The sequence below is a fragment of the Lepidochelys olivacea genome, assembly GCF_965140295.1.
Source record: "Lepidochelys olivacea isolate rLepOli2 genome assembly, chromosome: 14".
NCBI classification, from domain to species: Eukaryota; Metazoa; Chordata; order Testudines; family Cheloniidae; genus Lepidochelys; species Lepidochelys olivacea.
The window spans coordinates 19,279,774-19,296,922 of NC_140424.1; the positions used below are offsets into that span (position 1 = coordinate 19,279,774).

The 17,149-nt window shown below is 42.7% G+C and overlaps 1 protein-coding gene across 3 annotated transcripts in view; it reads right to left on the reverse strand.

Annotated features, from left to right (window-relative positions):
• OGFOD3 (2-oxoglutarate and iron dependent oxygenase domain containing 3) overlaps nt 1–17,149 on the reverse strand; it is a 97,032-nt gene that overhangs the window by 64,783 nt on the left and 15,100 nt on the right. For all 3 annotated transcript variants that reach the window (XM_084646800.1, XM_084646798.1, XM_084646799.1), the window contains exons 3-6: nt 13,325–13,400; nt 11,837–11,879; nt 1,217–1,281; nt 541–597 (exon numbers count right to left, since the gene is read on the reverse strand). In XM_084646800.1, coding sequence (XP_084502926.1) covers nt 541–597; nt 1,217–1,281; nt 11,837–11,879; nt 13,325–13,400 — 241 coding nt within the window. The remainder of the gene's footprint in view (nt 1–540; nt 598–1,216; nt 1,282–11,836; nt 11,880–13,324; nt 13,401–17,149) is intronic.

The window sequence follows — 17,149 nt, forward strand, 5'->3', positions numbered from 1 at the left end:
ATCTGTATAAAGATTAAACACCATCACCACAAGGCATGTTCCATTACAGCAATATTTCATATTATGGCCCTGTAAAGAAGAGAGTGTTACTTATCTAGCCAGACAACCAGAACACTAAAGAGCCTTTTCCCCTTTAACTATTTCTGTGTCTTGGTCTACCCTCTCATCATCATTAGTTGAAGCTCAGTCCCAAACAATACACCAGGACAGGACTCCCTTCATATATGTTACAATATATATATATCCTAAAACACTCATGAAACAGGGCCTAGAGCTAAAATGCATCAGACCTCCACCAACGTGCCTCAGTGCTATGTCTCCAGCCTCTGGATTCAGGTAGAGCACCTTCTTTTCTGGTTGCATTAGTAAATCAGCTGGATGGGCCTATCTGGGACAGGAGTTTCTCACTGTTAGCATGGGAGAGGTAGGAAATCTTGTGGGATTGAGAACATTTTGTTAACATGGATCTCAAAAGGGCAACTCAGATAAAAAAATGAAGTTATATTTTTGTTTCATTCTCCAATTACTGAATGCCTTTACCGGTATAACTGGAAATCCTCTTCTGTAAAGACTTCTTGAATTTTATCCCCAAAGTATCTACAAAAACAAGAGAGAGTCTAAGAAGAGGGATTATGAACCCGATTGTTTGACATTACCAATCTGCATCTTCTCATCTGCATCCCCCATCTATGCTTCATCTTTTCCACAAATATTCAATAAATTAAACTTGATACAAAAGCCCCACAAACCTTCCCACTGTTTGAATGTGATGATTAAAGAGATGCACAGCTCCTAAAGTGTTGTTCTAAGATGTTACTAAAATAAAAAGGGACCCAAACTCAATAAATATTGATAGCATTTACCAGGCAAAGAAAATATTCCTTAAAATAAGAACATAGATTTCTCCCTTTTAAAAGGCTGATGCAAAACCCTGTGTTTCTTCTACTATTGATATAGCTATGGACTTAGAACTGCACGAGAGTAATTTGTTATCCAGTATTACACAAAGGTAAATCTTACAAATGAAATTACTAAGAGCCCAGTTCAATAACAATTATGTCAGATTTGGTGCCACAGAAGCTTTTACAGGGTCTAAGAAACTATTGACAATCTATCAAATCCCTAATACATGAGTCCTTATGCACTTTGAGAAGGTAGAACACCCAAGTTGTGCAGGAGGCTAAAGGAGAGACAGTAAATCATTGTCCCACTTTACCTGTACAGATTAACAAAATGCTTCCCCACTGAAAGAGCTCCAGAGTGCAAATCCAAGATTGAAGCCTGGGAAAGGAGACAGAAGTAAAAAAAAAGTGGTGGGGGGGAACACACTGATAAGCATGGAAAAGCTTATGCCCTTATTTAAATCATCTTTCTCACAAACTATCCTCATTGAATGCTGTTTCCCTCACTCTTCCAAACAGAATTATTTGTTCCCCAACAGTCAGATACACAATGCTAAATGCTATTCTCTTGTAGGTCTTTCATTTAGATACCAAATTGATAGGAGCCTTAGAAAGAGAAGGCATTGGATTGGGACTCCAAAGATTCGAGTTCAAACCTGGTCTTGCCACAGACTTCTTGCACAATCTTGGGCAAGTCAGTCTCTCTGTGCCTCAAACCCTCATTTGAAAAACGGAGATACCTCCTCTTACTCACAGTGGCACTGAGAGTATTAATTCATTAATGTTTGTGAGGCACGCAGATATCAGTGATATGGGCCATAAGTACCTACACAGAGAAGCATTGGTATCTATCCTCTCCATACCTTTTCTTCAGTTAAACCTTTTCTTTTCCCTCCCCTCAAAACAACTGCAAATTTTATTTCCCAGGAGCCTCTCCCGCACCTCACTCACATTGATAATATTGTAAAATTAAACAGAGAAAATCTGTTTAAGACAACAGTTATTGATGTGAAGCCAAAAAGTTAATTCCTCCTAGAGCCAATGGTAACTATTGCATTTCTAACATTTTAGTTTTTAAAAATAAAAGACCTAGAAGGTAACTACAATTTTTCTCCGCAATCCTGAAAATTCAATCTATTTCCTCAGTCTGAGTCAAGCCATCAGAAACTCAAAACAGATGATGCCATCTCATCAGCTGTTGCCATTCCACTAGTATCTCAGGAAAATGTTAAACAGCAGCTTCTAAAGTTAGATATTTTTAAATCAGCAGGTCCAGATAACTTGCATCCAAGAGTTTTAAAAGAGGTAGCTGGGGAGCTCATTGGACCATCAGTGTTGATCTTCAACAGGTTTTGGTGCACCGGGGAAGTTCCAGAAGACTGGAAGAAAGCCAATGTTGTGCCAATATTTAAAAAGGGTAAATGGGATGACCCAGGTAATTATAGGCCTGTCAGTCTGACATCAATCCCAGACACTGTAATGGGGCGGCTGACATGGGACTCAATTAATAAAGAATTAAAGAAGGGTAACACAATTAATGCCGTTCAACATGGGTTTGTAGAAAAAACAGTATAAGTTAGTTTGACAGGATCTATCTTGTTGTTTGAGATTACAAGTTTGGTTGATAAATAATAATGGTGATGTCATTCATTCAGACTTCTGAAAGGTACCCGACTTGGGACCACACAACATTTCGATTAAAAAATAGAATGATATAAAATTAACATGGCACACATTAACTAGATTAAAAGCTGACTAACTGATAAGGTCTCAAAATGTAATTATAAACAAGGAATCACCATTGGATGGATGTGTTTCTAGGGGGCTCCAGACAAGGATCCGCTCTTGGCACTACACTATTTAGCATTTTTATTAATGACCTGGATGAAAAAGTCATCACTGATAACGGTTGCAGATGACAAAAATTGGGGAATACTGTGTCCAGTTCTGGTGCCCATAGTTCAAGAAGAATGTTAATAAATTGGAGAGAGTTCAGCAAAGAGCCAAGAGAATGATTAAAGGGTTAAAAACCATGCCTCGTAATACTAGACTCAAAAAGAGCTCAATCTATTTAAGCTTAAAGAGAAGATTAAAAGGGATGACTTGAACACAGTTTATATGTGCATGGGGAATGAAGTATTTGACAATGGCTCTTCAGTCTAGCAGAGAAAGGTATAACACTATCCAATGGCTCGGAGCTAAAGCTAGACAAAAATCAAACCGGAAAGAAGATGTAAATATTTAAGTGAGGATAATTAACCATTGGAACAACTCATAAAGGTTCATTGTGGATTCTCCACTGGTAATTTTTAAATCAAGATTTACTTCTAAATCAGAATACGTTTAGCCTGCATCAGCTGAACCTGATTTAAAAACAAGAAGGGTTAGGGGGGAGGGATAGCTCAGTGGTTTGAGCATGGGCCTGCTAAACCCAGGGTTGTCAGTTCAATCCTTGAGCGGGCCATTTAGGGATCTGGGCCAACAATTGGGGATTGGTCCTGCTTTGAGCAGGGGGTTGGACTAGATGACCTCCTGAGGTCCCTTCCAACCCCGATATTCTATGATACTTTGCATTTATTCTATGATGATTCTATGACTCAACTAATGTAATTTTCAGTGTAGGCAGGGGTCCAACTGGCAAGAGATAGTTAAATGAGCTGACATCCTTTGATGTGTAACATTCTTAAATATTCTCACCGTGGAATCCTGCCCTTCTCAAAATGATACATACATGGTCTCTTTGCTACCTGTGTGACAGGACTTGTGACCACTCAAGTTGTTTGGATAGGTCACAGGCAATGATGGTCATACCACTAGGTGATCTGTCCATACACAATGTAAACTCCATCTTTCCAGCAGGATACATCCTAGTGCTCTATTGGCCCTTCTTCATTAGGCAAGATTCCACATTTTTATCATTACATGTTATTTGAAGTACAAAGATGCCATATCTAGATGACTGAGCTATCTAGTGGCAGCACGGGATATGGATACACAAGACTGCTGACCAGTCTAAGCTAACAATGCAGCTGCAGGGTCTCCCCCAGCCTCATGGCAAGGTTTTGCATCACTCACCATTCCTCTGGGACCATGCTTGGCAAGGACATCATTAATAGCCACATGCAGCCTCTTAGCCAGAAAGCGTTGCTGCAACCAGGAGTCTTTGAATGCTCGGGGTTGAAATGGGGGAATCCCAATGGATTCTGCTTCAGCCCCCACACTGAGGAAATATCCTTCTTCCACCATCCATCTGTGTGTTTTCCCCAGTCTCTTAAAGTGCATACATTATCAAGCTATTAAAATGGACACGGCCTGGAGTGCGCAGACCCCTCCTCCCTTGTAGCCCCCCAAAAGCATTTAGAGGACTAATGCAGACAAGTCATCCTACCTCAAAAGTCACCCAAGGAGAGCTCCTGCAATAAGCTTTACTCAAACCTCAGTGTAATAGTCTTATTTAAGACCTCAACTTCTGTGCAACAATCTAAGGTACAGCCGTAATTGTGAAGTTGCTACAGAAGCTCTGTAATGGTTGTAAGCATTTTTATAGACAAGACCAGGAAATGTTATAACCAAGAATGGCAGGACATATAGTTAAATAAGTAGGTTTAATTTAAAAAACTCCTTTGCTTCCCAACTTCAATTTACCCTAAGCATTCATTCAAAATACCAATTTTCCTCTTGCTTCCTGAAGCAGCATGGGCTTGCAGCAATGCAGGGGATCCAAAATGATCAGTCCCGCGAATGAAAAGGCAGCGGATGGGCTAAAAAGAAAGATATCCATGGCTGGGAAGACAATGGCTGCAATATGAAGCCTGGAAAGGCAGATGGAGGAGATTGAAAAGAAGCAGGGAAGAGAATGAATAGCCTTCAGCACTGCCTTAGAGAGGGAAAAGAGATTGAATGCCAGAGGCATGCAAGGGCTCAATTATATATATATACACAGGGCTTCTATTGGTTCAATTGCTGTCCTGAAAAGAAGCTGAATCACAGCTATTTTCGCATAAAGCCATCTGAGAACATTAGGCGCTTATTGGCCTTTTAGTACCAATTTTTACACTTGGGAAGTTAGCGTGGAGGAAGACTACGGCAACACTACACCCAAACAAATCTCAGCACTCTGATCCAGATACGTCACACCTCACTTCAGCTCAACATGCCCAGCATGAAAGCCTTGATAAAGCTTGTACAGAGATGGCAGAACAACTGCTAACACTATCCACTCACCTTTTAAGAGTGATTATAATAGAACAATTTCCCTTTTGCCATTGAACAGAATTTCTACTAGAAGATTCTGGACTTCCCTTAAAAGAATGAAGCACAAATTTAGACATCTTCATATCCCCAAGCCTTGTTAGTAGTTTCTTTGTCTATCATCCTCATATGGGAAGACAACATTGAACTGGGATTAGCAGAAAGATCAAGACAGGTTGCAAAAGGTGTAGGCAGGCAGGCAACAAGGAGAGCCAATTTTAGCGCTTTCAGAGAATTAAGAAGCACCTCAGAGGTGATCAGTTCAGCTTTCAGAGCTAGAAAAAAGGCTGGTGGAGTGTGCTTGAGCAGGCGAGCCACGGAAACAACAGGTTTCAGAGTAGCAGCCGTGTTAGTCTGTATTCGCAAAAAGAAAAGGAGTACTTGTGGCACCTTACAGACTAACCAATTTATTTGAGCATAAGCTTTCGTGACCTTCAGCTCACTTCATCGGATGCATTCATGGAAACAACAATGAGCCAGCAGTGGAAGAATCCAGACAATTCCCTCTAATCGACAAGGGAAAGGAATAGTCCAGGCAACAGCAGGATATAACTGGGAGGGACATAAAGCAAGATGGAAGATGTACACTGCCAAAAGTGATGTGGCAGCTACTTACAAAGGGGTAGTAAGATGCTTAATATACGTGAAGAACCAATTTGTGACCTGCAGGCAATGTAAGGGACAAGAAATGGGGAAGAGTATTGTTTATAGGATGCAGAGTCCCTGCCCCATCCCTGGGAAATAAAGAGCTAACAGCAACTCAGGGGCTATAAAGATACTCCAGGGCCATGAACCAGGAACAGAGAGACAACTATGAGAGGAGGAAAAGAGACTGCTCTCTGGTGTCTCTGCACAAATGCCAATAGCACCAGTAATCAACAGGATGAGTTTAATTTACGTTGGAGAAAAGTTATGAGAACAGTAATTACGGAGCCATGAAGGAATGAATCACAACTGGAACATTAAACACAAGTGGGAACACAGTGTAAGGGAGGCATAGAAAAGCCAAGGTCACTGTCTTTGTAGAGAAGCAACTAAAAACTAAATGAAGGCAAGTGGCAATCATGCCAACAAGAATGACAATAAAATAAAAGAATGATGAGCATAGCTATTTGAGAATCAGTCTGTAGGGAAACTAACCATGGTTCAGAAGCAGCACATAAGTGGGTGAGGTTCTCTGGTCTGTGTCATGCAGGAGGTCAGGAAAAATTATCGTAATTGTCCCTGCCAGCCTTAAAATCTATGAATATTTATCCATGAATCATTACTGAGGGAGACAGGAGAAAAAGCTTAGCACCATAACTTGGTGACTTCAGCAATTCAGAAGTTTGCGGGGAATTTCTTAACATATGAGGGTGGAAAAGTCAAGTCTTACACTTAAAATTCACCAACAGAGGGGAAAAGGATAACAGACATAAAGGGAGGAGAAACTGACAGGCCAGAGAACACCAATTCTTTGAGTTTAGTACAATAAGTCATGATATCGTGTCCAGCCAAAAAAATACCCTGAATCTCAGTGACTCTTAAACTAAAAGGCATGGCAGGCAATATCAGGTGTGTCTAGCTGTGAAAAAACAATGAAGGGGTATAGAAAGTTAAGAGAGCTGGAATAGAGTCTACATCTTAATATGAAGCAGGAGGACAACTGCAAACTGTGGAGAGATCAGTTTGGCTAAAAAGAAGTCTAAAAAATTAAAAAGGGTTTATATGAAAGATTTAAAAGTTAACAGCTATCCAAAGGACAATGTGCACAACTGGACAGAGTCATCCAACACACCTTATAAGCCCTAAGAAAATTTAAGAAGCAGGCTAATTCAAATCCAGTCCAACATGCATGCAGTTTTTTGGTAGGCAGAAAGAACAGCTAGATGAAATAAAGTGTAAAGCAGTCTCTAAACCATCAGGAAAAGAGGGTAGGATGAAAGGCTCTAATGACATAAGACACTTTTGTCTGGACATCACCAACATCAGACACAACACCTCATAATCTGGCCTAACAGCTGAGAGCTTTTTGGCTAATGGTGTGGGAAATGCAAGCACAAGCATTAAGTGAGATGGAGCAAAAAGACAGGGCAAAGGTAGAGGAAAAAATGCTTAAGAGTAAGAAAGTGAGAGTTAAAGAACTTATGTCCATAGGCCTCCCCTCTACTGACATGAAAAAGGATGGAGTAAAGCTTCAGCAAATCATCATGAAGGCAGATGACTCAAAGTCTCAGTCCACTGCAAAAAAAATAAGTCTGTGGTGAAAATAAATGAGATTGCATTTCAATGGAGCTCTCTGGGTTAAGGGACCAGTGCGAGAATACATCCTAGGATCAGGCCTGCAGTCAGGAGACCAAGAAACCCAAAGTTGGGGAGGAAGATGGGGGCTGAGGACACAGAGAACTCCAGGTTAGGAATAAAATCACTTTATGGCAGGACAATGAGGGCACCAACTTGATGCAATTCTTTGCGAACGACTCACTAAAGCTAGCAGCACTTGGATAAGGGACATTTACACTTGCTTCTTTCAAGTGAAGCAATCTGTTACCAATCTACTGAAAAGCAAGAGCCGCCCCCAACATTCAACATAATTTGAGTTGAAGCAGCCCACAGCCAAACTGTTTCTCTAATAGCTGCCAATCAAGATGATATGATTTCACATAAGGCAATTATTCTTCATGCTAGAAGAGTCCCTTGTCCTCAGATAAATCAGTAATCCAGTGAATGCTCCCTTGGCCAATTCAAAGGGAATATATGTGCCTAACTTTATTCAAAACTGTGCCCAAATCAACTGTTACATCAACACAAAATGCAGATCCACAACACAATGGTAGCTGATACAGTAATGAAAGAATGATGAGCTTTACACGAGCAGAGTTGGCATTCATTGATAATGAACTCAATGTTCCCTTCAGATACAATAATAAAATACTGCCTCAAAATGCAGGGCTGTGAGGAGGATTATACAGTGCTTTGATCACGTAACATACTATATAAATGCTAAGTGTTGTAAGTATAGCATAAGTGGGAATACTTATGTAAAATGCAAGAGGTTCAGTGGGCTGCCCCATCATCTACTGCTCTATGAATTATTTTCAGAGCCCTCAGAACCTTCCTTTCACCTAATTAAAATAAAAATCTTACAAAAAGTGACCAAGGAGGAACTAGGAAATAATTCCAGGTGTGGGATCTTGGGCACAATGTAAAACTAGATCTACAGCTGAAGTGAGGGTTGCCTTCTTCTGAAAGACAATCCAAACACCATTTCTATTTCTACCTAAACTTAGTATCAAGGAAAGCAACATATTTTGTGGGATGATGACAAAACAAAGGAGCTACTGACTCCACAATATATCTCAATCAGGTTCAAATATAATCTGGAAAAACTTTTAATGATAGCTCATACCTACAAGGAATCCCTGACTTTCTTGCTTTAGAATGTGTCTGTACATTAAATAAAGATGCTATGTGTTACTTGAAGCAAAGAAAGGTAGGTGATGTCAGATACTTTTACATCCTCTGCCATAAACTAGTGTACATATATAAATGCAGAGCAAGGTTAGCATATGTTCTAAGGAATAGATTGGAACTGAGAAACCCCCCCCCCCCCCCCCCCGGATATTACATTCAGTTCCACAGTTGCATTAATTTATTCTACTGCCACCAAATCCATCTTCATTTCCATGCCGTCCACCCCCACAACACCCAGCTATGGATCAAAGTTGAAAATACTCATTGGGAAACGTTTGTTGATCATTATTTTCTATCTCGATTTAGACAATAGGTTTTTCATTATGCTCTCCAAATGGCTCAGCTCCACTCCCCAGGCTTTGGCTCCCAGCTCAGAACCTCCTTTCCTCCCAAGTGCACCAGGGAATAAGGAAGCTTGTAGCCATCGTATTTCCCCAGGCCTCAGCTACTGCACTCTTTTCCAGGATGCTTAGCTCATCAGCCCACATTTCTGTCTCCCCCATTCCCTAGCAACAAGCTGAATTCCATCCCTCTCCCCCAACCCCAATACATTGCTACCTGGCTTCAAAAAACAGCATCAGAGACATGCACTGTAATCCAATTAACTCCCTACTGTGGGGAAATCTGCAGAACAAGAGACAGCTACATGCAAATCCCAGCAGGGCAGCAAGACAGCTATAACAAATGTTTTGGTTCATGGTTGAGGTTCTCTCTGCAACCACAAGGTCTAGAAATAATTTCATATTTTAATGAAAGCTGAGACTCTGGAGCACAATTCTGCAGCAGTGGGGTGAATTCTGTGGCAAATTCCACAACTACTAAATCGTGGGATACACAGGACCTTGAATAAGAGGTTTCCTATCTTTTGTTACATGCTTTGGTAAGCAGTGAAATAATTAAGAATTTTGTCTTTTAAATTGTCATTGCTGGTATCTGAGTTAGAATCCATTGAATGATGCATCCTATGAAGTGAGCTGTAGCTCACGAAAGCTCATGCTCAAATAAATTGGTTAGTCTCTAAGGTGCCACAAGTACTCCTTTTCTTTTTTCATTGAAATGAAGCAGTTCACACCTAAGAGTTTTTGTTTCAGGGTCTCTGAAAAGTTGGGAAGGCATTTCTGCATTGGTTACACTCAGCTTGTGTTTTCAAGGTTTTCTTCACAACCATAAACTGGAGATTTATGGGGGAGGGTTAAAAATGAAAACTGAGACTTTAGAGGACAAGTGAGAGGCCCGTTTACATTCCCTTAGACAGTTCTTTGCACCCCACCCACAGGGATACACCGACACTCGGGGAAATTGGCTTTAAAGCAAGAACCTTGTCTCTCAGGACCAAATCTTTCCATCTTTACTCAAGCAAACCTCCCAATAATTTCAATGGGGACCTTGCTAAAGTAAGGATTACTGGGTTTTTGCCATTAGAGAAAAAGAAAATTTGTGTGGCAAAGGCTAGGTTCCAGATTAGTAGATTGGAACTGTATGATTGAATCATATTACATAGAAACAGACATCCAACAGAAGGAAACCTACATCCAGCACCTACTCATAAAAAGGGTGGACAGAAATGGGATACAGAAGGAAAACAAGCATTACACCAAGCTTTTCCTTGCTTTGACTAAAACAAGACAAAATGAAGTCACTTATTCAGTAGTTAATCAAACTATTAATTTTGTAGCTGCAACTATATTTCTACACTGCGAAGGACAAAGACAAATCCATAGATCTGAGACAGACGTGATGATCTGAGTGCTTATATAACTCACACACCTCCTTGGGTGTGGTGTTCTGCCACATCTAGTGGCACCCAGACCACTTAGAGAGAGAGTTAAATGAGTCTGCTCTACAGCTTTAGCTAAGAGCAAATTGGCTTTTAGCTCTTGCGGTAGAGGCTCATGCACTAGGCTCCAGAGGTCCCCGGTTCAATCCTGTCTGCTGACGACCGGAGTCTGTCGGCATTACACTGAAACAAAGTCTGCCTGAAAAATAAAGGAATCTTTGGTAAACATATCTTGCATTTCCACAAGTCTTATATGTCACTCCACCTGTGCAAGGATTGTGACTGGAGAGTTGTGGCACATGGTTAGTGAGAGAAACTGAAGGGAAAGTAAACTGGGATTACAAACAGCTGAAAAAAGTCAGGAAAAATAAAGGCCACAACAGCCAAAAGTAGCATAAACTGCAGGAAAAAGCAAATGGTATTATTAGTCTGAGTGAATAAGGGCTTTTTTTAAACTTTAACATTTAACTCCTTCCCCTCCTAACTTCATCGGATGAAGTGAGCTGTAGCTCTCGAAAGCTTATGCTCAAATAAATTTGTTAGTCTCTAAGGTGCCACAAGTCCTCCTTTTCTTCTTCCCAGATGAGTGGTTGTTCTCCATGGGGTTTTGGGGAAGTGCTCATTAAAGGGCTGCTATACTGAGGCCTCCTAGGAATAGACTTGAACCCTTGATTTAGAAACAATTTTTGTTTGTGTGTCTCATTTCCCTCATTCCTTACTGACAAAGATATCTGCATGAAAATGACAGAAGAGTTTCTCAAAATTCTATCAGCTCCTTGCTCATTTCCTTTCTAGTCCTAATTCAGCAGAAGACAAAAGCAGGTGCTTAACTTTAAGCATGCAAGTAGTCATACCAGGCTTTAACAATCACATCATCATCTACCACAAACTGGGATGTCACAGACTACCAATATAGGTGGGGAATAAGCAGCCAACTCTTCAGAACTAAAGATTCTATTCCTCACACAAATATGCTGAGGAATAAAGAGAGAGGGAAGAGAAATGAAAGGGAATGTATATCAAAGGAAGAGAATTGTTTTTAAACAGAATGTTTTTCAAAGGTCTTCTTGAGGCACCAAATATGTTTCATGTTACCCCAAAACTGATCTAAGTTTATTTTAGAGGCACAGTTTTGAAGAACCAGGAGTCAGAGGTCAATGCACCACTGCTATAGTTAATAGCATCCATAATCCATAGCATACTACCATGCACCAGAGTGCAGACTGTTACAAACTGAACAACAGGGAATGAGTAAGTTATAATGCAAATGCCATGATCTTTACTATTGAGAAAGACCAACATTTCCATGAGGAGATATTGACAAATCAGGGTGGAAACCAGAGGAATTATCCATCCTACTTCCTCCCCTTGCCCCCTCCCACAAATGCATTTAAAACCTGAAAACCTTGCCTGGATAACAGAAGAATGAAAAAGGAAACAGGATGCTGCTCACCCCTCCATCAGATCCTCCCAAGGACAGTCCCCTCTCCGCTATTCTGCGGGTGAAACAACAGTCTCAAATTAGAACTACAGCAAGACCTCTTTGTCCTTAACAATATAATTTACAATGTACAGCTGTCGGATAAATATTAGCCAACACAACATATGTAATGTGCATTAGTGAAGAGAGTTGTCATTTGCTTGAAATCCTTATGGTCTTGCAGTTACAAGTCACAAGCAGGCAAATAAACCCATGACACCAAGAAGGGTAGAACACTTGCTTGCAAGAAGGTGGCTGCAATGGGGGGCATTCTCAGCCCTCTTGAGGGAATCCCAAAGACGCTTATAAAAAATTTTTTAAAACCTGGCTTCCAAAGATATCCTGCCAAACAGGACTAATGTGAAGAGGCCTACATTTCGATTCTAAGAACAATAATACAAAATCTCTACATTATACTGGAGTATCAAAAACAAGAGACCAAAATTTGAAAGGGATGGACCTTTGACTCGGCTGTTGAACAAGCCATTACAATATGTGAGGACTGGGATCGATACTAATCGCGCATCCGCATGGGGCTGGGAGTCTAAAAGCTACGTCTACACTACAGACCTTACAGCAGCACAGCTGTACCGCTACAGCTGTGCCGCTGTACGGTCTCCCAAGAAGCTGCTCTATGCTGGTGGGAGAGAGCTCTCTTTGCCGGCATAGTTAAACCGCCCCCAACAAGCAGCAGTAGCTACGTCAGCAGGAGAGAGTCTCCCACCGACGTAACACTGTCCACACCAGCACTTCTGTCCGTGAAACTTACGTCAGATGGGGGGTGGGGGAGGGAGGGAGTGTTTTTTTCACACCCCTGACCTACAAATGTTTTACTAACAAAAGTGCTAGTGTTGACATAGCCTTAGAAGCAGTGTTCTCAGTCAACCCATAGTTTATAATACAGACCACATCACTCAGACAGCCCCTAGTGTTTGGTTACTGAAAGCAGTTGGTATTCAATTAGGCTGTTCACCTGCCTAGCTGTGTCAAGTTGAAGCATCTCTTAGCACTTGACCAGAGCACCGCACATTGGCGTCATAGAAGAAACCATCTGCCTTACTGCATTTTGTTAGCTCTAGCTCATAGCTCACAGCAGTTCATAGCTACTAGTATGCACAGAAAGGAGATGGGTTACAAAAAATGGGGGAAAGTCTGATCAGGAACAATGGAGCAAATGAAAATCTCTAATTCAATCCAGGACAATCCCATATTTCCTTCCACTGGGACATGAGTCTTCCAACCTCCAGTGAATAAGACAGAGTCTGTCCCAGATGACTAGAGCAGCCAGTTCCAAAATAGAAAAAGACTTTGGAAAAGATTTTAGCACCCTGAACTGTTAGCCTTCGTCCTCAGCTAATAGCCTTTGCACCAATGACATGCTGTAAACACTTCCAGTGTAATCCCACTTGCCTCTAGTCCAACGCGACTAAGGTAATTTTTTAAGGCTAAAAGAAAAATTACCTACGGATTCTTTCAGCTTCCTCCCTGGTGATTACTGCGTCTGTTATGCCTCTTCCACACTTTCTAGGAGTGCACCCTGGAGATGGACAATAAAAGGCAAAGACTACATTACAAAGAAGCACACACTGAATCTCAATATCCCACCTTCCAATTTCTGTTCTCCTTGAAAGAAAAAATTTGACAGGATAAAAATATTTTGAAAACAGATTTCTTGACCTGATTACTACCACCTACCTTATATCATGAAAACTAAAACCAAACCAAATTTACATTTCATTTTGAGTCCTAGTTCTCATACATGAGCAAAATGTTTGGGTTAAATACAATGCAAGGGAATGCCATGCCCTTAAAAATAAACTATTACAATTAACATGAAAACAATTCCTGGAAACATTTATTTTGCTCCTAGATTTCTGTAAAAACAAGCTTGTTAAAAATAAAGGCTTACACATTGACTTATATCCCTTTACTAATCTATCAAAATAAACAGACTCAGTGCAGTCTGAGCCCTGGTCTACATTAGGATTTTAGGTCGAATTTAGCAGCATTAAATCAATGTAAACCTGCATCCGTCCACACGATGAAGCCCTTTTTTTCAACTTAAAGGGCTCTTAAAATCGATTTCCTTACTCCACCCCTGACAAGTGGATTAGCGCTTAAATCAGCCTTGCCGGCTCGAATTTGGGGTACTGTGGACACAATTCGACGGTATTGGCCTCCGGGAGCTATCCCAGAGTGCTCCATTGTGACCGCTCTGGACAGCACTCTCAACTCAGATGCACTGGCCAGGTAGACAGGAAAAGAACCACGAACTTTTGAATCTCATTTCCTGTTTGGCCAGCGTGGCAAGCTGCAGGTGACCATGCAGAGCTCATCAGCACAGGTGACCATGATGGAGTCCCAGAATCGCAAAAGAGCTCCAGCATGGACTGAATGGGAGGTGCGGGATCTGATTGCTGTATGGGGAGAGGAATCCGTGCTATCAGAACTCCGTTCCAGTTTTCGAAATGCCAAAACCTTTGTCAAAATCTCCCAGGGCATGAAGGACAGAGGCCATAACAGGGACCCGAAGCAGTGCCGTGTGAAACTTAAGGAGCTGAGGCAAGCCTACCAGAAAACCAGAGAGGCGAACAGCCGCTCCGGGTCAGAGCCCCAAACATGCCGCTTCTATGATGAGCTGCATGCCATTTTAGGGGGTTCAGCCACCACTACCCCAGCCGCGTTGTTTGACTCCTTCAATGGAGATGGAGGCAACACAGAAACAGGTTTTGGGGACGAAGAAGATGATGAGGAGGAGGAGGTTGTAGACAGCTCTCAGCAAGCAAGCGGAGAAACCGGTTTTCCCGACAGCCAGGAACTGTTTCTCACCCTGGACCTGGAGCCAGTACCCCCCGAACCCACCCAAGGCTGCCTCCTGAACCCGGCAGGCGGAGAAGGGACCTCCGGTCAGTGTGCCTTTTAAAATACTATACATGGTTTAAAAGTAAGCATGTGAAAGGATTAATTTGCCCTGGCATTCGTGGCTGTCCTGGATGTACTCCCAAAGCCTTTGCAAAAGGAAGGAAACCTTATTGTGTCCTCCATGGTAGGACGCTTTACCACTCCAGGCCAGTAACACGTACTCGGGAATCACTGTACAACAAAGCACTGCAGTGTATGTTTGCTGGCGTTCAAACAACATCCGTTCTTTATCTCTCTGTGTTATCCTCAGGAGAGTGAGATATCATTCATGGTCACCTGGTTGAAATAGGGTGCTTTTCTTCAGGGGACACTCAGAGGTGCCAGTTCCTGCTCGGCTGTTTGCCTGTGGCTGAACAGAAATGTTCCCTGCTGTTAGCCACGGGGAAGGGGGAAGGTTGAGGGGGTAGCCACGCGGTGGGGGGGGGGGCAAAATGAGACCTTGTAACGAAAGCACATGTGCTATGTATGTAATGTTAACAGCAAGGTTTACCCTGAAAGAGTGTAGCCACTGTTTTATAAAATGTGTCTTTTTAAATACTGCTGTCCCTTTTTTTTCTCCCCCAGCTGTATGTGTTTCAATGATCACAGGATCTTCTCCTTCCCAGAGGCTAGTGAAGATTAGAAAGAAAAAAAAAAGCACTTGTGATGAAATGTTCTCTGAGCTCATGCTGTCCTCCCACACTGACAGAGCACAGACGAATGCGTGGAGGCAAATAATGTCAGAGTGCAGGAAAGCACAAAATGACCGGGACGAGAGGTGGTGGGCTGAAGAGAGGGCTGAAGCTCAAATGTGGCGGCAGCATGATGAGAGGAGGCAGGATTCAATGCTGAGGCTGCTGGAGGATCAAACCAATATGCTCCAGTGTATGGCTGAGCTGCAGCAAAGGCAGCTGGAGCACAGACTGCCACTGCAGCCCCTCTGTAACCAACCGCCCTCCTCCCCAAGTTCCATAGCCTCCACACCCAGACGCCCAAGAATGCGGTTGGGGGGGGCCTCCGGCCACCCAGCCACTCCACTCCAGAGGATTGCCCAAGCAACAGAAGGCTGGCATTCAATAAATTTTAAAGTTTTAAACTTTTAAAGTGCTGTGTGGCATTTTCCTTCCCTCTTCCACCACCCGTCCTGGGCTACCTTGGTAGTCATCCCCCTATTTGTGTGATGAATGAATAAAGAATGCATGAATGTGAAGCAACAATGACTTTATTGACTCTGCAAGCGGTGATCAGCTTACAGGGAAGTAGAGTGAACCAAGGGGCGGGGGCTTTCATCAAAGAGAAACAAACAGAACTTTCACACCATAGCCTGGCCAGTCATGAAAAACTGGTTTTCCAAAGCTTCTCTGATGCGTACCGTGCCCTCCTGTACTCTTCTAACTGCCCTGGTGTCTGGCTGCGCGTAACCAGCAGCCAGGCGATTTGCCTCAACCTCCCACCCCGCCATAAATGTCTCCCCCTTACTCTCACAGATATTGTGGAGCGCACAGCAAGCAGTAATAACAGTGGGAATATTGGTTTCGCTGAGGTCTAAGCAAGTCAGTAAACTGCGCCAGCGCGCCTTTAAACGTCCAAATGCACATTCTACCACCATTCTGCACTTACTCAGCCTGTAGTGGAACAGCTCCCGACTACTGTCCAGGCTGCCTGTGTACGGCTTCATGAGCCATGGCATTAAGGGGTAGGCTGGGTCCCCAAGGATAACTATAGGCATTTCAACATCCCCAACAGTTATTTTCTGGTCTGGGAATAAAGTTCCTTCCTGCAGCTTTTGAAACAGACCAGAGTTCCTGAAGATGCGAGCATCATGTACCTTTCCCGGCCATCCCACGTTGATGTTGGTGAAGCGTCCCTTGTGATCCACCAAAGCTTGCAGCACTACTGAAAGTACCCCTTGCGGTTTACGTACTCACAGGCTTGGTGCTCCGGTGCCAAGATAGGGATATGGGTTCCGTCTATGGCCCCACCACAGTTAGGGAATCCCATTGCAGCAAAGCCATCCACTATGACCTGCACGTTTCCCAGGGTCACTACCCTTGATATCAGCAGATCTTTGATTGCGTGGGCTACTTGCATCACAGCAGCCCCCACAGTAGATTTGCCCACTCCAAATTGATTCCCAACTGACCGGTAGCTGTCTGGCGTTGCAAGCTTCCACAGGGCTATCGCCACTCGCTTCTCAACTGTGAGGGCTGCTCTCATCTTGCGCATTCATGTGCTTCAGGGCAGGGGAAAACAAGTCACAAAGTTCCATGAAAGTGCCCTTACGCATGCGAAAGTTTCGCAGCCATTGGGAATCATCCCAGACCTGCAACACTATGTGGTCCCACCAGTCTGTGCTTGTTTCCCGAGCCCAGAATCGGCGTTCCA